Source organism: Malus domestica, chromosome 03, assembly GCF_042453785.1.
Source record: "Malus domestica chromosome 03, GDT2T_hap1".
NCBI classification, from domain to species: domain Eukaryota; kingdom Viridiplantae; phylum Streptophyta; class Magnoliopsida; order Rosales; family Rosaceae; genus Malus; species Malus domestica.
The window spans coordinates 4,439,190-4,459,948 of record NC_091663.1 but is presented as its reverse complement, the minus strand read 5'-3'; the positions used below and the strand labels follow the sequence as shown (position 1 = coordinate 4,459,948).

The window sequence follows — 20,759 nt, the reverse complement described above, 5'->3', positions numbered from 1 at the left end:
CTAATATGTCCCAAAGATCTTAAGTGTCCAATTTGACCTACAAACCTAATTTACATGGGCAATCCCTCCAAATATAAAATTAAAAATCAATTAATTAATTAATATTTGTTCTTCCCCTTCCCGCTAAATCCAGAAATATATAAATAGGTCCTCCCTCACAAGTCTAAGCTCACACCACCACCACTGCTGCTACTGCAAGTTAATTCACAAGGCAATGGAGGCTTCCACATTTACCCTTCTGCTTGGCCTTGCCTTCCTCACTTTCTTAGCTTCTTTCTCTGCTGCAGAAGATCACTTCCATGAATTCGTAGTATGTATTCATTCATTCGTATACAGTCATCTTCATATTTGTATATTCGTATTCATAACGCCTTAGATTTGTGTGGAAATTTCGAAATAGGTTGAAGCAAAGCCGGTGAGGAGGCTGTGCAGAACCCACACCACAATCACGGTGAATGGTCAGTTCCCGGGACCAACTTTGGAAGTCAGAAATGGAGATTCCATTGCCGTCAAAGTTACCAACAGAGCAAAATACAATATCACCATCCACTGGTATTCTTTCATCATAGTTTACGATTCTTTTGAATTTTCTGCTGTTGCTAAGAGGTCGCACTTGGTGCGATGGCAAATGCCTTCGCCCATGAGCGGTAGGTCTCGGGTTCGAGACTTGAGAGCAGCCTCTCCATAAATGGGGGTAAGGCTAGCCAACATTCACCTCTCTCAGACCCTGCGTAAAGCGGGAGCCTTGTGCACTGGGTACGACTTAATAAGGCTCTGGTCCAACCTATATCTGACAAACAAAGAGGGTTGGCGCTAACTCGGGAGTACAATGCTTTGACGATCAAGTATTGTATCGAGATTGGGCACCAAATCATGGTTTATACACGGCTTAATGTCTATCTATCTGTCTAGTGTTCGCCCCAGGTTTTTCCAGTGCTTATTCTTCTATATCTTTCAGGCATGGACTGAAGCAGCAGAGAAATCCATGGGCAGATGGTCCTGAATACGTCACACAATGCCCTATCCAGCCAGGAGCTACTTACACATACAGGTTCACAATCACAGACCAAGAGGGCACTTTGTGGTGGCATGCTCACAGCAGATGGCTTAGAGCCACTGTCTACGGAGCCCTCATCATCTACCCTAGATTGGGTTCTCCCTACCCCTTCCCAATGCCGAAACGAGAAGTTCCCCTTCTTCTTGGGGAATGGTTTGATCGAAACCCCCTCGATGTCCAGAGGCTTGCGGCTTTCACAGGAGGAGCACCCAATGTCTCTGATGCATACACCATTAATGGCCTGCCTGGTGATCTTTACAGATGTTCCAAACAAGGTTTGCTAAAATCCACTTTGCTTGAATATGCAAAAATAAAATGATGTACAATGTGTTGACATAAGGAAACATGGCAATGCAGAAACCATTCGAATTCCAGTTGAATCGGGCGAGTCACTTCTCCTGAGAGTCGTCAACTCTGCACTCAATCAAGAACTCTTCTTTACTGTTGCCAACCACCAACTGACTGTTGTGAGCGCTGATGCAGCTTACACAAAACCTTTCACAACCAGAGTTATCATGCTAGGGCCTGGCCAAACAACCGATGTTCTGGTTACTGCTAATCAGCCCCCTGCTCGCTACTACGTGGCTGCTCGTGCCTATCAGACTGCCCAGAATGCGCCCTTCGACAATACCACCACCACTGCCATCCTTGAGTACAAGAATGCTGCTTGTTCAAAGAACGGCAAACCTTTAGCACCACTACTGCCTAGGTTGCCAGCTTACAACGACACAGCAACTTCTACTGCATTCACTGCTCAGCTAAAGAGCCCATCCCAGGTCAAAGTCCCCACACAGATTGACGAGAACCTGTATTTCATTGTGGGTTTAGGACTGAATAACTGCACAGTTCCTAACAGCCCTCGGTGTCAAGGACCAAATAACACCCGCTTTGCAGCTAGCATGAACAATGTTTCCTTTGTATTCCCAAGAAGCACCTCCTTAATGCAAGCCGCCTACAGTGGTGTACCTGGTGTCTTCACCACAGACTTTCCACCTGTTCCTCCTGTGCAATTCAATTATACCGGAAATGTGCCCCGGGGACTATGGTCACCTCGTCGTGGAACTAAGCTCTACAAGTTGAAGTATGGTGCTAATGTACAAATAGTGCTTCAGGACACCAGTATTGTGACAACTGAGGACCACCCTATGCATCTTCATGGGTACCATTTCTATGTGATTGGATCAGGATTTGGAAACTACAACCCCAGAACAGATCCAGCGAAATTCAACCTCATGGACCCGCCACAGAGGAATACCATCGGAACACCTCCAGGAGGATGGGTAGCTATTCGATTTAAGGCTGATAATCCAGGTAACATGCTAATCTCGTATCATAAGCTTTCTTCTAACTTATTTTTGTACACTATTTTGATGTTTTTTCACTTCTTAATCCAAATAGGTGTCTGGCTGATGCATTGTCACTTAGATGCACATCTCTTCCTGGGTTTGGCAATGGCTTTTCTAGTCGGGAACGGAAACGGACCACTACAGTCTGTAATTCCTCCTCCAGCAGATCTACCGCGATGCTAAATTATCAGCAGAAGATCACACTAGTAGTTGGATTTCCCTATAGAAATTGAAATACTTGTTGTTCTATTGCATTCTTAGATTATTATGTATTAGGTTGAATTTGGCGCAAAACCAAGCGTAATGATGTTCTAAGATTCATACAGCCGATCCCACTTAGTGGGATATGGCTTTGTTGTTGTCGTTTTGTTAGGTTGAATTTGTCAATGAGTTCCCATTGTGATTTCTTTTCCAGTATCGAGTCAAGAGTTGGACAGTGCTCCAACAAGCAGCTACGTTGTCATGTTATGTTCCCAAATTCAAGGAAAGGAATTTTAGATTTGAACAGTTCAGAATACATATCTTATTCAGTCCGGCTGAAGAAGTTGAGGTTCCACCATAAAACCAAATGATAGTTTGGGGAATAACCCAATTACTTATAAGCACATGCAAGGTCCCTTCTTTTCCCGATGCGGGATTCATGCTCTCAACACCGGCTTTCAGATGATCAGTTGATAGCTCAAAATATGAAGGAAACATGACATAAGATAAACCTAGCTTATATGTTGTGAGATGGTGCCAACTTCCCCAAAGGGCGCACCGTCCAGTCTACATAAAACCGTTATAGAAATAAACCACTGCAACTCTTACAGCGAACTCAACTCCTAACATGAAGATCATAACCAAGTTGACTAATCCTCCATAATCTATTATCAAACAATAAAAAGAAAAAAGCAGGAAAGACACATGATATGCGAAGCATATGGTATTTAGTGAAGAGATGCAATTTCTTTGATTGCAAGAGAAAAAATTCAATTAACCACAGCTGGATAAATTTGGTTTTTTCTTTCTTTGTTTCTTTTTAGAGCCGTTTGCCTTAGAACAAAATGTTAGCGTAAACGATGGTACACCTACTTCTCAGGGAGACTAAAACCAAAATGTCAATATAAACAAGATTACGGTAACTACTAACAACATAGAAACAATAGTTATGGATAATCAACATGAATCAGCATCCAGTTCACTAAAGCTGCATGTGTTGGTTAAAACCACTCACCAATCAGGCAACAAACTTCAAACATCGAGTATCATTGTGTATATTCTGGCAACGACCCGAGCAAAATCGCACCCCACATCTCACACATGTGTAGGTGGCAGCAGAACCACAAACAGTGCAGAAATGGCGCCGGGATGTAGAGCTTGGTGGTCCCACTGCTGCCTTCAGATAAGAAGGAACATGAGGAGGCAAGGAGTCGAGATTTGCCTGTTTCCATGAGAAAAATTATGTAAGGAAAGACACATCAAAGCAATTCAAATCCTAAAAAAATACGTGCAGCAAAATCCCTGTTACCTCATGCAGAAGCTCAAGGAACGTTCTTGGGGCCTTCTTGGCCTCAAGAGCTTTTGCCTGCCGGGTTTTACGCTTGGTGCCCTTAGACTGCTTCTTTGTTATAAACACTGCAGCAGCAATTCAAATTGTTACTTCGATAGACCACTCACTGAAATAACTTCAAGTGACGAGAGAGAGGGAGAGAGAGGTTGATCACGAATCTCTTCTGCTCTTACATACCATTTGATGGCCATACTTGTACACCATAGCTAATAACTTAATACGCATTGCCCAGCCACAAAAGCTTAAAATGCATATATTGATATCACAATGCACTTCGGTTTTGGATGCAAAATCATTCAACAGAGTCTCCACTGCCTAATACAAGATAATAACTTGTTTTCGAAAACAAATAAGGAAATAATAACCCAACAAGAACAGAGAGTTTAAAGAGAAGTTGCATAAAAAAATTACCATCATCATCGTCAAGAGAAGCTTCATCATCGTCGTTAACTTCCACCGTCTCCAAACCAGCATTATCATTTTCCAAAGCTTCAAGCCGAGCAAGGGCAGCCTAAAACCAACCAGCATAACCCATCAACACTAATAAACTTATACAAATTCACAGAAAAAAAATCACCAAAATATTATAAAATATATATACGTTTGTGTGTGTATACCTGCGTGCGGTTGTCACTGCTCTGGAGGGCAGCAGTCATTTTCGAAGCAACCTTTCGAGTTCGACTCGACATTCGGCGCAATGGGTTGGACCCATCGTCGTCCATTGCTGCAGGAGGAAGTTGAAAGGAGTTTTCTTCTCAAAAATTCTGGTGCTGAAAAATCGATAGCGATGGCTTTCGATCAAGAAAGCTAGATTGGAATGAGAAAGACCTTTCTGGGTCGGATTAACTGGAGCTCACTGTGAGTGGTTCAGCTAAAAGTCGTCGTCTTTTATGAAATTAAGATTTGGGTAGTCGCTCAATTCGCGAAATACATCAGATAAAACAGAGACAATTGTATCAGCTAGAATATGAGAGAGACAGAGAGAGAGAGACAGAGAGAGTTACAGCACAACAATGGAGGAACTTGTAGCGAGTGGAGGGTCCTGGAGGAGGAGAGGGCGTGGAAGGAAGTGAAAGATTTTGGGCTTGGACTCCAATAGAAAGTAATTTCTTTGTTTTGATTTGTAAATGGACCTTGAAATTGGTAATACAAGCCCAATATTAGCAAATCCAAACAATTTGTATAATTATAGGAACTTTAACGAAAAACTTCTGGTACTGTTCATAACGAAAAACTACATTTTTTACACTAAAAAGTCAATCCTGGTAGTATTCACTTTACCCTTTATTTTGTTCTTATTGTTAAAACTCAAAGTTTTCAAGCCATTTTCATTAGTTTTCCTTATAATTATTCACCCAAATATTTGATCAGCACACTCTGGATCAAAATTTCTTTTTGAAATTACAAGGTAGTTATAGCTTAAGAGGTTACCAGCATTTATCCCCTACGTAGGTGCAAAATAAACAAAATACAAGATGACTTCCATCATAAGGTTCATATATTTCATTTGGATCTCTTTTTAATTGTAGTAACAATTATTGGTACTCAGAAAAATTTATGACGCAGTTGTTAAAGTGTAGTCATTCCCTCATGGAAACATAAGAAATGAACATAAGATATGACTTTTATGAAGTGCTAATGAAAATTTCTTTTGTAGTGAAGATGATAAACTTTGTTAAAGAGTCGAGAATAGGTGCTTAATTATGTTTATGTTTTGAGTTGAAGTAGAATATAAAATGAGTGCATGATATGAAGTATCTGTACATGTAATAGCATATGTTACATCACTATGTATACATGCAAATTATATTATATACATACTAAAACCCAATCGAAGAGTTACTATTCATAAACACAATGTTTTGATGATTTTGCCCCCATTTTTCTTGTTCTTCTCCGTTGATTTTTTTTCAGCTCACACTTTGAATTGACAAAAATGCCCCTTTGAGACTCGTATAGGGTCATCTAGTTTGCGTTTCTTAAGCTGTCATTCTCTCTTCTCGACAGCAAATTTGTTTATAAACCCAAACAAAGAGTTACTGTTCATAAACGTAGTGTTTTCACAAATTTGTCCCCATTTTCACTGATCTTATCCCTTATTTTTTTTCAGCTCACACAAAGACAAAAATATCCCTTTGAGACTCGTGGGGTCACCTAGTATTGCGTTTCTTGAGTTGTCGTTCTCTCTTCTCGACAGCAAATTTGCGTCTTAATCCTTTTGTTATTCCTATCAGTATTTACGTCTTAATCCTTTCTTTTTGAAACTGTTACTCAACGTGGTTTCGACCTCTTGAGATCTTGAGTTTAATTAAGATTTTCGTCTTTCTGGTTTTGGGTGCAGGAAAACGGAGGAAGAGAAAGAAACGGACTTTGGATTTATTAGAAACTTCGTAGATATTCCATGCATTATTATATATTGCAACTGGAATATTTTGGTAACTATTAACCTTTTAATCAAAGCCTACATATGCTAATAGATTTTGTAATTAGGAACAAAGAAGTTAATTGCTTTTTTCTTTGAATGGCTCTACTAATTATCCAACAGGGCACTTTGTTTAATCATATATATATTCTGACCATGAAGAATATAATTCATGATTCCACTCATCTTGATGCAACAAAATTAAGTTTCATTTTACTTCTGTTAGTCCACAGGGTTTATCAAATTTCTTTTGAATATGTGGAGTTAATTTGCTCTTTATTTTTGGAATTGTTATTGGCTGTTCAAAGATTTATTTTGCACTTCTCACAAGTGTATTTTTCGTTTTGTAAATATAGAAATTTTGGTGTGCACGATGAGAATTTTGGAGTGCCAATAACCAGGGTATAAAAAATCGATAATATCGGCGATATTTCGCCGATATTATCGTTTTTTTCGGAGTCTGATATTTCCACACACATCCAATAGGTTTTCGTCAAAATATCGCGATATTATCGATATTATCGATAATATCGCGATATTATCGATATTATCGATAATATCGCGATATTACCGATATTATCGCGACATTTAGAAATCAACCCCAATCTTGTTCCAATTGCAGATCAAGAAACAATCAAAACAGATTCAACCCCAATCTTGACAAACCCTAGAAATCAACCCAAAAAAAAAAATCGAAATAAAACCTTATATTTTGAAATCAACCCAGAAATCTCATCGTTCATTCCGGCGGCTGCTTTTTCTACGACTGCTTCGTTCCTTCCGCTCCCTGGAGCTTCGCCGGAGAGGAGTTGCGACTATCGAAACCATTGGACTCAGTATACGATGCAGAATCGTTGTCAAATCTTCTGCGGCGACTCTTGGATAACAACAACGTCGACAACTCTTGGATGACGACGACGGTGCCTCCTTCATACTTCTACAGAAGGAGAGGCAAGAATCTCGACGACGGTGCCTCCTTACTTCTGACGACAACGGCGCCCCTTTTTTCTGCGGTGACTCTTGGATGATGACGATGGCGTCTCGACGACTGTGGAGTCGAGACTGAGAGAGATGAGATTGGGTTCAGACTTGAGAGAGTTCGAGAATGTGTGTGCGTGTCTGTGAATCAGAGATTCAGAATGAGAGACGGAGAGGAGAGGACTGAAAAACTTAAGTTGGATTGGACGGTTGAGATTAAATCTCAACCAATCCGACGATCCACATAATTCTTAAACCTATTTAAATTAAACATATATTTTATAAATGTCTCTGTGTGCGTGTGTGGTGGCGTGTGAGAGTCTCTGACTCTGTGTATGTGTGTGGTGGCGTGTGAGAAAAAAAAAAGCATTCAAATAATTCATAGGGAACTTTAACAAAAAACTCATGGTACTGTTCACTTTAATGAAAAATCACATTTTTACACTAAAAAATCAATCTTGGTACTATTCATTTTACCATTTATTTTGTCCTTATCGTTAAAACTCAAAGTTTTCAAGCCCTTTTCATTAGTTTTCCTTAATTCATAACCTTGTCTCTGACTCTCTGTCTCTGACTCTTGACAACTTTTACAACTTTTGACAAGATAAAAAGTAATGGTGGTTTCATCAAGATTCTAAATCACTCATGTATCTTACCCTGCAATGTATAAAGTGTAAAATATTGTAGTAAATCATTATATATAAATGATTATGGTGTGTTTAATCTTTTTTTCATTAATTACTACATATTTTCTACACTCACAGTGTTTGCCAGCTCGCTGTATAATCAACTTAAATCAGTTAAATCCATCATGCAATGCATTTCCTTCCAATTTTTTGTGATAAACTAATAGATAATTGACTAAATAAACATCCTGCAAAGTTTCAATAAAAATTTCCAAGTTTTTCTTACAATTTCCGTGGTTTCCATGTAATTTTTATCGATATCGATATTATCCCGATATTTCCATCGATATTTCCGTGTTTTCGGACTACCGATATTTCCGATATTACCGATATTTTCTTCCTTGCCAATAACAATTCTCTTATTTTTTTTGGGGTGTGCTATCCACACACCCCTTTTTAGTTCTCCCACACCCCTTGTTAATTTCTGTCCTTTGATCTTCTTTAATTAATCTGATCCGACGGCCAAAAATTAAAAGGGTGTGAGAGAAGTAAAAAGGGGTGTGTGGATATCACACCCCTTTTTTTATGGAAGTTTGTATGACATCATTTTAAGCTTTTACATGAAAATGGTATTGCCTATATATGTATATATATTTACTTTCTACATATTTTATAAGATTCAAATATACAGCATCGTGTGGGCACCATTGTACCAATTTTATTCAATCACCTAAACTCTATTAATTCTACCTCAGCTCGTTGCAATTCCCTATTTCTCTTTCAAATGCCATTTGTCAAAGCCTTAACCTAGCTAGCAATACATACATTGGTTTATGAAATACCAAACTCTAGTTACCTACACCATGAAATCAACAAATCCTTCACCTTTTGAGTAGGGCTAGGGCTACATGCAAACCTTCCACTTGTACTATCTGACCCTTGCCCTCTCAAAATCTGCTGTTGTACCACTAACACAGAAGCAGTACAACAAAAATCAAGAGAGGAAATATAGTCCCCAATTATTCCCAACTCATCATTTTCACTCCAATATGAGAGCCCAGATATAAGCACAGGATTGATCCCTTGTTTCCTTCCCACAATCCAAAGGTCATAATTATTTTCAGTATCATCATTCACTGATTGAATGGCTGAGATTGTCTCTTCCCCATTCCTCACCGTTATTTCTCTATAACTCACCCTCTCATCCCTCTCATTCTTCACCCAAAACCACGTCACAACCCCATCATCCAACTTCTTCTCCATCTCATCATCACCTACAAAATTGTGCGAAAGAAACCGAATCACAGTCAGCGACACGTTTAAGTTCCCGGCCATCCTATCTGCATAACATAATGCCTCCCTAGAATCCGCTCCGCCCAAAAATAGCACGGCAAAATGTAGCTCAGTGTTTCTAACTGCCAGTTTGTTATGTCTAACATGACCCTTGTCAACCAGAACTCCAACTGAGCAAGGTGCATGGGCCAACACATTTGAATTGACAGATCCAACCCCATGCCTCACAATTCCTGTTAATTGTCGTCCAGCAGTATCCAAACACTCCTTGTGAAAAGGCAAGATTATAATTGTGGCCTTTTTCACAAGAGCTAGGTCACAAATGTCTTGGTACATTGTTCTATTTGGCACTATTGCTGTGAAGGGATGGAGCCTAACACACTCACCTTTGGTTTCTTGGTATTGCTGCAAGACATTGTGGATTGTGTGACAAACTGCATATTTTGAATCATGCTCTTCTTGCTTTTCATGGTCTATAAGCACAGGAGAAGCCCGGCCAACAAGATCGACGAGACGGAGAGAAAAGATTACGAACGGGGTGCTTAGAGTTGGATTGGAAATCTCAAGAAAGTTGATGAGGGAACCTGTGCTATCTTCATCATATATACATAGGACTATGCGAAGTTCTGCGTCCGCCTGAGGAGTGTGCTGGATGGTTCTCCGTTTATGGACCATGTATGGCCTCGTTGGGTCGTAAAGAATGCTAATCAAGGGTGTGGATATTGCAGTCATTGTAGTGAGGGATAGCACCATCATTGTAAACCCTGGAATCCCCATTATCTGTGCATATATACACACAAAACAGCTAGCAAGTGAGTTCGGATGAGGAGAAATATGTTTCATTTATGATTTCTAGGAAAAGTAAAAATGCTACACCCTAAATTCAAAAGCAATGTAGTTTAGATATAAGCACAAGCCGGTACATGAAGAAATAGTAGGCGCAAAACAAATAAGCTCATCAAAACTCGATTATAGTTAAAAACACCAAAATGATATGTAAGAAGTTTTCTCTAGTTTGATTCTTTTGAAGTGTCTCTCAATAACATTAACAGTTGTCAGGAGACTATATATATATATATATATATATTAGGAATAAAATGTCTTGGCAACAAATCTAAGAAACTTTCTTTATGCAATTAATGGAAGATCTCAGTCATTTGTTTTTACCGTCTAATATAGCAGTTACTGTGTTTATTAACAATGTCATATACTGCAAGAAGTACAAATTAACTGCCATGTAACATGATCTTCATACTTTCCATAAGTCCATTTAACATTTCTTTCATATGCATGCCAATGACGTTTACCTTTTTGTCCATCCAATGGAGAAAAACCACTATCTCCACTTGACCTTTTAGGATCATCATGAAGCTGAGCGTAACACCATCCCTGAGTGGCAACTCAAAGAAGGCAGAAGTGATTAGGGTTCCAAGCAACTTAGCCACATAGGCAGTCAGAGTGATGGCAAACATGGGACTCAAGCTTGACCAACCAGCAGAGCTCATGGCATTCACATCCACAGAAAGCCCAACCAATGCAAAAGAAAATGGCATCAAAACATCCACTATAACCATCTCACTCCTCTCCACAATTGTTGATCCAATTGGAGGGCCATCCGGGATCGCCAAACCTAACCAGAATGCACCGTTTGCGATCGCGATCCCGGTTATGTCAGCCAAACCCCCCATCACTAAAACCCCCAAAAAAATCATCACCACATACCCTTGGTTCACTGGCTGCCCCTCTGGGGTGGTCTCAGCAATTCTCACCAAACTCCTCCTAATCACAAACACAATGAAGGCCAGAAAAACAACCAAAGAAATCAAGTACCATAACACAGCCAGGTGGTTGCCCTCACCTTGCTTAGCTGCCTCAAATACAATCATTACACCAACTCCCATTGCATCGCTTATCACCGATATCGACAATGCCAGTCGTCCGATCTCTGAGCTCAGAAGGTTGAGCTCTTTGAGGATGGAGTGGATGATCGGAAACAATGGTAGGGCCAAGCCGGAGGAAATGAATCCGAGTGAAGAAATTCTAGCTAGTTCTTTGTCCATGGACTTGCGCAAAGTGAATGCAACAATTGATATAAGTATGAAAGGGAGGAGTACTCCAGCAAATGCTATGTACAATTGTTTCTTATTTGCCTTTTTCACTAGGGAAATGTCCATTTTCACTCCGGACAAGAAAAAATAATAAGTGAATCCAATTGCTCCAATATTTTTCACTATGAATTGTGAATTTTTGGGGAACATAACTGAGGTAAATTTTTCGCTGCGGCCTAAAATTGACGGTCCAATGAATATACCACCCTAAACAAACTTAATCAAGTCAATTGTAATACCAAAATGGTGAATTCCATACAAACCTAGTTAAGAATATATGAACTTTAGAATGATATATATGATATATGCACACATACATGAAGGTTCGACTGCAGATGACTCTTTGGGCATTCGAATCAATGCTTTGAATGCTTAGCGAGTGCGTGCATGAACATTTTTGTATATGCATATATGTAGTAACAAATTAATATGCAAGAACCCTTAGGGAGAAGAGGAACGTACAATGACTTCTGAGACAATTCTGGGTTGTTTGAAAGGCTTGAGAAGAACACGGAGGATACGAGTGAGGATGATGACCAATGCAAACTCTAACAACAACAGTGTGAATGAATTTTTCAATGGATTTTCACCATAAAGTAAGTTGAAGGCGCCTGCCTCTCGAGCCTTTCCACATGAAATAATAATTGAAGGGTAAACATTGTTGAGATTTATGGACACATTGTCTGCCTGAGCTTTCAAGGACGCCTGAAATCTGTTTGAACTTCCATCCCAAGGGGTTGGGAGATGGTAAAGTGGGAATTCCCTAACCATGAAAAGAAGTAACTGGAAACCCTAACCATGCAAATTTTGAGAGAGAGAGAGAGGGGAAAGGCTAATAGGGGTGTGGACATGCGTTAATAAGGGATAGAAGTTCATGAGTTTGCAAGGTTGCCAACAAAAAACATATAGTTTGTGAGGTTGTCGATAGTTTGTGCATTCCCTGTGGGAACACAATATTATCCATTTCTTTACTAGTTCAAATGTTACCTCTACAATTCTATTTAAAAATTGATTAAAAAATGTTGAAATAAACCATTTAAACATGAGCGGAGCAAAGAATAGAATCCTTTTTTTGCATAAAAAAATTAGAGTAAAATTAATGAAAACGTTACTAATTAGGCATATGTCAAGAACACATGATGAGTTGATTTCATATTAAATATTTCACCTTATTCTTAGTTTTTTTCTTTAAATTAATTAATTTATTATTATTATTTTTTTTTTAATTATTTGTGGTAGAATTTTGATACTTTGTTTTATATTTTCAATATAAAACAATCGACTTCCTTTGGAGTAAAACGTGATCAAATGGATGAATTTTGGAGTGATTCAAATTGGAGGATATTCGTGTGTCTCTTGGCGTGTTCATGTCAAAATTTGGGAATTTTCTACCAAGCGGTTATTTTCTGGCAATGAAATAAAAGAGCAATGCGTGGTGCTGGAAAACTACGTTTTTGGGCTTAAACTGCGTTTTTGCAGCCCAAGATGATCTTAGATGGGTTCATAGGCTTCTGGAGAAGTGTTCAAAATAGTCCAAGCTTTAAATCCAGCTATTTTGGGCTAGTTTTGGGGCTGATATGGGTCGAAAACATGGTTGTGCAAAATTTTGGGCGAATTTACAAAGTCAATTTAGGATTATGTTTCCTGATTTATTTCAATTTATTTGGTTTCCTAGTCTTAGTCTAAGACCTTTTAAGAGGAGGATTTATTTAGAGTAGTATAAATAAGCCTTTTGGCCGGCCCTAGGGTTTTCTTCTTTATGCAATTTTTGGAGAGAAGATTTTGGGCAAAGCTTAGAGGTTTTAAGACTTATACTTTCAAAAGGTGTTTTCACTCTTTTTCTATTTCAATAAAGATTTTGTGATTTTTATTATGAATATGCGTAACTAATCCTCTTTGCTAGGGTGAGGCCATGATTCTTAGCGAGAATATGTAGTTTCTTTTTAATTTGCTTATGAATTTATGCATACAAGTTTTGAATTGTTAATCACTGGTTTAAACTATTTATTTGTCTTAGTGATTCGCGACCATTATGATATTTAAAAAAGTAATTTGAAGCAATTTTGGCAGAGGGCTATCCCTAAAATTGACTAAGGTTTCTTGTGGTTAATATGTGTAACTTCGTAGGATGAACGACACGTCTTAAGGGTTATATGGTTTTTCAAAAGGTTTTCACAAAACTTAATGAGTCTTGCATGTTCACATTCGATCTGGACATCACGGATTGCATGTTAGATATATGTTATATGTTGGAGGTTCCAAGTAGGATACCCTTTAGGAAAACCTAACCTTTAAAGTATGTATATGTGTAATTCATACGTAATTAGAAGAACTACATAGGATTATTAAGGTGACGGCGGAACCTTAGTACTTTCGCACTTTGAATTCTTAAAATTGTTTCCTGTTTCCTTCTTTAAAATTGCATATTTTAGTTACCCTTTTTAATTAAATTTTTTTCTTAATGTAGGTCATTAAATCACTTTTTTTCCAAAACTCTGTTCTAAGTAATGAGTTGAGAATCGATTTCGTGTTAATCTATTCAAATTAATCTATGTGGAGAACGAGCTTGCTTAAGTCAACTATACTACAATAATCTTGTTTCTCTTGCAAGTATTTAAGATGTTTTTAACCCTTTTTGCACAGGTGGTAAAATTCCTATCAGTTCTTTTTTATCAACAAAATATTTTCGTTAACTAACCTAACGTCAATTAGTAGTCCCAAAGCTTATCAGGCTTATCAGGCCCTTACTTTCCGCTCCTAATCTAAAAGCTGTACACCAAAACCAATTGGACATTTCTTGATTTTTCACCCCTAACGTTTCAGATTAGGGTTTTGGCCAAGCCTCAAGGTACCTGTTTTCCATCCATATATGTCAGAGTTGCGCTGCTTATCGAAACGGTTGTTCCAGAAAGCCTTGCGGGACATCTTCAATTTTCTGAAGCTTTTCTAGGGTTCCAAGCTCTGGATGGAACTCCCACACTAGGCGTCTCCAAGTGATTGTTCACATCTATATATGAAGCACGGATTCGGTGATACGATATGACACAACACGGCAATATAAAAAATCTCTAAAGGATACGATATGCTATGTATATACAACAATAAAAATATATAATTTAAAACATATTTTAACATGAAAATATCCAAATTCTAGTTCATTTGATTTGTTTGAGAAGAAAAGTTGGAAGTGTAAACCTCTTTACATACAAAAGAAGAAGTACCAGTTATATTCATTGTTTCAAAAAGAGGCAAGCTCTTTCGATTAATTAACTTTCAATTAAATCTTTGTTTTCTATTACTTTCTCCTCTTAGTTTCTCATCTGAAAAAGGATCCTAGCCAAAAGCCATATACTTGTATCCCAAAAGTGGAGTCAAAATTGTATTTGTTGACCTATATATGTACTCTTCAGCTGCATGTGGTTCAATTTCTTAATGGATAAGGTGTTGGTTTCCAATCATGTATTTCAGGTTCGAAACTCCTCCTCTACTAAATTATTGTAATAGTTTCGAATCATCATCTTTCCTTAATAATAATAAAATAAAATAAAAACACTCTTCAGCCACTGACCCCCACGTACCTTACCTACTGTATGTTTCTGTCCTTGTCTTCAGCTTCCATTTGACTTTTTTTTTTCTTTAGGAAAATTTTGCAAACCAATGCCCAAGAAAGTTTGATTCCTTTTTGTTTTGGTTTTGTGGGTTTGGTGTTAATTGGTGTAAATTGGTCATTGAATTTTCAGTTTGAAAGAAAGATTGTGTTTTTCAAACTAGTAAAGAAACTTGGAATTGGGCATCTGGAAATTGCCACTTGAAAATTTGGAGTAGAAGAAAACTGAAAGAGAAAGAGATGGGACGGCTTGGTTCTCTCTCTCTCTCTCTCTCTCTCAAGTATGCGAGACAACACCAGATTTGAGTTGAGGTTGGCTTTAAGGCTGTTCTTGCTAGCCGCTAGGCTCCCACTCAGTTCAGGAGTAATCTTTTGTTGTAATTTATGCATTCTACATTGCAGTATCCATTTTCCAAAGTAGAATCTGCAGTGCAGTTCCATGGTTAAATTAGTCATTTGATAGAATTATAGAATGAATTTTTATGGAACATTTGGTTTAATGAAAAATTGAAAATTGAAAATGTTTCTTGTTGTTCTTATTAACTTGGTAAGTTGGATAACTTTTATTGATTATTTTATTTTTAAAGTACTTGTAATTCTTAGCAGTTGTTTGTTCTTGTTGTTACTATTAAAACGTGATGCACTGCCCACACAAATGAATGAGAAAAAAAAACATAAAAGTACAAATTCTCAAAATGATTAAAGTATAATATGTGATGAATTTGATTATAATAAAACAGAGCAACGTAGTGTATGAATCTACAAAATTGTAGAATAGAAATTGCACAACAGTGACTGAATTCGGGTTGACCTATTTCAAAATATCAAAAATATGAGAAAGGGTTGCGTACAAGTCTTGGCATTAATATGTAATTTTTGTTCAATTGAGGTGCATTAGGAAACTTGAAAAGTCCATTGACCTTTTACTAATGGGTAATGCTAGGTGGACCAAATTTTTAAATCAAATTTGCATATCAAATTATTTGTCACCAATAGGAAATGAACACGTTAATTAACACTTAAGTAATTAATAATCCAATCATCAACAACCACATAATTTGGTTCACAAATTTGATCAACCTAGCATTACCCCTAACTAATTATGATAAATATGATCAATATTGTAAGTTTTGATTGACCTAAAACTAAAATTCCCTAAAAATCGTTAGAGCTTAATTTAAAAGAAACCTTTTTTTAATACAAATGTTAATTTCAATTGCTAAGAAAAAACTAACACTAAATCATGACCATAGGATCTTCATCAATGACAAAATTATATGCTTTAGTAACATTATAAGAAGGAAACGATTAGGAGAGAAGTCATCCCAATATTAAATTCTAAGAACAAAAAAAAATACTGGACGCGTGAAAATATAATTCCTTTTGGAATTCAATTTTATTTATTTTTACTTCAAAATCTAATTCTAATCTAAACTGTATTGAGTGATGTGAGAGTGTTTGAGCCTGAGTGCAGTGGAATTAATATGAATGGTGTTGGAAAATATTAGTATTTAGGTTTATTTTAGTATTTGGGTTTTGCTTGTTAGTTTAGGATTTGGGCCTAGCCCTTCCGAGTTAGGTTTTCTTAGGTTTGGTTATCTATAAATAGAGCTTGTAATTTAGTTTGAGAAACAAGTTATTCATAATGTAATTTCTTAGGGTTTTGTAGCCGTTCCGGCATTCTTGTTTGTTTAATAATATTCCTATTATTTTGTTAATCTTGTTCGTCGCACACTGATATTCAACTAATGAAGGGTTCGAGCTCGAGTACGGTGAGATTAATTCGAAGTCGTTAAGCATTAGTGCAATCGACCACAAATTTGAAGCTAAATCGAGGCCCAACCCATAAAAGGCTACAACCTATATGCATGGCTGCTGGGCAGCTGAAACGGTGAAACCTATGTACAAAACCTGTAAGTTTTCCCAGCTAACTTTGTCTGACTTCATCAGAAAGAAGGAATTAATACTACATGACACTGTTTTATCTCTTATGTTACTACGCTGCATCCTGCATGTGAAGATTTATAAACCGAAGAGGAACTATTAATATATGGCAGGTGTATTGGTGCATTGTCAGGGTACAAATTAAAGGAAAAAAAATTCAGCCCATCAATCGAATTACTATGAATATATGTTCCAGTACTCTGCTCTCAAAATTGGACCACCAGTACATATCTATATAGTTTTTTTGGTTAATTTAGAACTAGTTCTGTATATATATTTGGGCATTTTTAGATATTTACAACCTAAAACCTCAAAAAGTATTTCTTCACTCGTCCAAGTAGTACTACATATCTTCCATTTGCTCTTGAACATGCAAGAAGTTGATGCTGTTGTTGGTCATGGACTTGCTGATTAGCAAGGACATATATACTTTGATTTGTTAATGATGAGTCTCATAATTCATAAAGTATCCTTTTTATAATTTTGATTAGGCTCCATTATATATAACTATTTGGGAATCTAAGACAAAATTTAAAAAATACTGTCGCTTTTATCTTTGCCGCTGCTGTTGCGAGGATTTTATTTTTAGGAAAACTAATGAAAATAGCTTGAAAACTTTGAGTTTTAGAATTTTATTTTTCCGGTTACTGTGTGTCTTCTCATTCTCTTCATCTTCGTATCTCAAGGGTCAATGCTGGATTGCTTTGGTAAATAACTTCTTTTTTCTCTTCAATATATTAGGTTTTGAGTTCAAATCCTCTTTCTTTCTAATCTCTTTTTTCTTTTTAATCTAACTCAAAGTAGCACGTAATATCGTTTGTATATTTCAAGGATTATCTTTTATTGAAACACATTTTTAGGCCAATTGAATAAACCAACCCCTAGCTAGTTTGATGGTTTCATCAGTTAACCATGTAAAGCTAAAGAACCAAGGGTACATCCTGGATATTTTAACCATTTAAATCTTTTTAGTACTTGATTAATCATTATATATATTTTACGAAGAGGTGAGGGGAAAAAGGTAAACAGGCCAGGCTGTAGCACAAAGCTGGTGGTGGGGGTCCTGTTGAAGCACATTCCTTGATCACATATTATCTTCTCCGAAGATGAAGATCTCCCGTCATCATTTGTATAAGCAATAACAATTGGAGATCAAAATATGACTGGTAAATTGGTTCCTTTGTCCCCGAATATCAGGACACACTTTGTACCCTAAAGTTATATCAAGTTTCTCAGCAACCCCAAAACAATCCATCCCGTCCGTACACGTGGCTATTAATGGCCAACCAGATGATTAACATTGCACATAGAACAGGATAAATAAAGGGAACAAATAATTCACATAAAAGAATTTGAATTATGTATGAAGGAAGTCAAGTTCACCATCATCCAGGGCCGTGCCGTTTTTGAGATTTTGGAGGTCCTGTGCGAAATTAATAAAATGGTCTATATTTAAGATAGTTTTTTTTTAAAAGGTAAGACAATGTATTGATGCTAAAAAGTAATCACTTAACTCAAAATAAAGTTTAGCACTCATTAATTGCAAGTTTAAAAATGTCATTAATAATAAATAAAAAGAACAACAAACATAACGTTCACTAAATAATCAAAAGAAGTTCAATCTTAAATAACCAAACAAGAAAAAAAAAACTTCAAAAACTCTAACTTTAAAGTTTTGCTTGAATATATAACATTATTATATAATAAATTGAAAAAAAAACCCTTTTTAAAGGTATTATTATTGCATTAAAAGTATCTCATTGTACTCCAAATTTTTTATATTTAGAAAGGAAAAAAAAATTAAATGTTATAAGGAATGCAAGATGAGATTTTAAAGTGCTAACAAAAATAATTTTTAAATATAGAACATTATTATATATAAATATTAGGTGATAAAAATTTTAGGGACCCTTTTAAATTTGAAAACATGTGCGACTGCACATTTCGCTCCCCCTCAACACCCCCTCTGCCATCATCATCTCATTTGCAATAGCAACAGCAACGAATTGCTAATTTTCTCCCTTTTGTTAGGTTAAGAGACGACGAGAAATATATGCTTACATTTAGAAAACTTGTCAAATGATGTACCTTTTTAATAAATACATATTACATGGCAGTGTTTCGAATAAAAAAAAAATGGCTCAAGGGAAGTTGGGAGTCAACGTTCGCAGTTATTATTTACTAACCTCTCCATTATTGAAAAAGCTGCCTCGCAGAAAGTTTCAGTCAAACCACGAAACCCTAGCTCTCGTCACAACTCACAAGGCGTCCAGGCTTCTTCTGGAGAAGACTAGGGTTTCAGACGCACCACTAAAAGTTGGCAGACCCCAAAAGGTGTGTTGAAAATTGAGCAACCTTCATAGTGATTTATATCAAAGCATCAATGATTATAATTAAACAATATTGGTTCCACATCTAAAAAAGATTAGCTTATTCTTACAGATGGCTAGGGTTCGGGTCAAATCTGCCAGAGAAACATAAATGATAAGATCATAATATTCGATGGGATTTGAGAACATCAGAGTTAGACGAACTAACCCCCAGAGTTCAAAGAAATATTAGTGATAGTACTTAATGAAATTTAGCATCAAAGAAACTAATAAACCGATGAATCTAGAGCAAGAACAGAAGAAAGAGAAATAATTATCAATAAAAAAGAAAGAAAGTGAGGAGGGGAAGATGGAGAATGAAAACAAACAATCACGACTAATATATATAGTTCTTTCTCAGATCGATGGATAAAATCCCAGAATCCCAAAATTCCTTATCCTTAAATAACAAAATCCCTTATCCTTAAACGAGTCTGAAATCAAAGGATGAAAGCTGGCTTCCATGGCAGAGAGAATGAGAACAGATAACGATAAACACCAACATAAAGGGAAAGTTATACGTACTCTGCAGAGGTGAGTAAAAAGCACCCACGAGTGATAGAGATTAGTAAGAAGAAGCCATGAAACTCAGGATGGATAGCATCAGATGATGACCAAATAAACGCTTAATTGTTAGAATCTTGGTTAATTCATCTGGCGCTATCCCTCCTGAGCTTTACAGATCCTCCCTTACTTTGATAATTCTACCATCAAATTAAAAGCCTCCATACATTTCAAGAAACCCTAATCAAGGCTATAGTGGAATGAAAGGCCAGATCCCTTCAAAATCTGAACAAGAGATGGAGAGGGAGAGCTCATCTGTTGGTGGGTGGGTTAGAAAAGTGAGGAAAAAGGGTGTATTTATAAGAGGGGTAGAGATCTGAGAGTTGCTTCTATTGGAACACGAAGAGCTTAGACTAAGTAAAACGATCGGGTTTGTGTGGAGGGACGGTTTATTTTAATATATAATTATGATTTTTATTTTGTGTGTAATTTTGTTGGTTTGACATGACAGTGCTTTGTTTGTTGTTACTTTATACGCTGCCGACTACTATACTCATCTTCAATGCTGGGATGTTATAAGGTTCTGGTACAATACATACTAATTAACCTTTGTTTAGCAACTTTGCCCTAAGTAAACTCCAATTCTCTTGGCGAAGGTCGCAATGCGACAAGACCTAGCAAGTACCATCCCATATGTATATGTATATATATGTGTGTGTGTGTGTGTGTGAATATCCAATCTGGAGTATGACGATATTTGTACACTCTCAACTGACCATTAGTATTCCGTCTCTAATATAAGTGAGTAACACATTTTGAAAATGACGTAGCCGATTGAGTTGCATCTCTCATGTGGATATGTTTCGTTGCTATTAGTGAGATGATATATACATATGATTTTTTGAAAGGGTACAAATAGTTTTATTCTTTCAAATCAATTTTGTACAAATTAA

At 36.9% G+C, this 20,759-nt stretch overlaps 3 protein-coding genes and 1 non-coding gene across 4 annotated transcripts; 1 reads left to right on the top strand and 3 right to left on the bottom strand.

Annotated features, from left to right (window-relative positions):
- The first annotated feature begins 177 nt into the window (after positions 1-177).
- LOC103418242 (laccase-3-like) lies at positions 178-2,920 on the top strand. Its single transcript, XM_008356381.4, has 5 exons — positions 178-310; positions 401-552; positions 959-1,332; positions 1,415-2,368; positions 2,456-2,920. Exons 1-5 carry the CDS (start codon positions 215-217, stop codon positions 2,584-2,586), a joined length of 1,707 nt encoding a protein of 568 aa, XP_008354603.3. The 5' UTR covers positions 178-214; the 3' UTR covers positions 2,587-2,920.
- A 411-nt stretch (positions 2,921-3,331) lies between these two features.
- On the bottom strand, positions 3,332-5,047 carry LOC103418252 (SWR1 complex subunit 6). The gene is made up of 4 exons (XM_008356390.4): positions 4,573-5,047; positions 4,367-4,466; positions 3,914-4,020; positions 3,332-3,826 (listed from the first exon to the last, which is right to left on the bottom strand). The coding sequence occupies exons 1-4, from the start codon at positions 4,675-4,677 to the stop codon at positions 3,623-3,625; spliced, it is 516 nt and encodes a 171-aa protein (XP_008354612.2). The 5' UTR covers positions 4,678-5,047; the 3' UTR covers positions 3,332-3,622.
- A 3,564-nt stretch (positions 5,048-8,611) lies between these two features.
- LOC103419774 (cation/H(+) antiporter 24) lies at positions 8,612-12,249 on the bottom strand. The gene is made up of 3 exons (XM_017331278.3): positions 11,845-12,249; positions 10,582-11,589; positions 8,612-10,054 (listed from the first exon to the last, which is right to left on the bottom strand). The coding sequence occupies exons 1-3, from the start codon at positions 12,151-12,153 to the stop codon at positions 8,834-8,836; spliced, it is 2,538 nt and encodes an 845-aa protein (XP_017186767.3). The 5' UTR covers positions 12,154-12,249; the 3' UTR covers positions 8,612-8,833.
- A 7,620-nt stretch (positions 12,250-19,869) lies between these two features.
- MIR390C (microRNA MIR390c) lies at positions 19,870-19,997 on the bottom strand. Its single transcript, NR_120934.1, has one exon. It is a non-coding gene; the product is annotated as a microRNA MIR390c (primary transcript).
- Between the last annotated feature and the right edge of the window lie 762 nt (positions 19,998-20,759).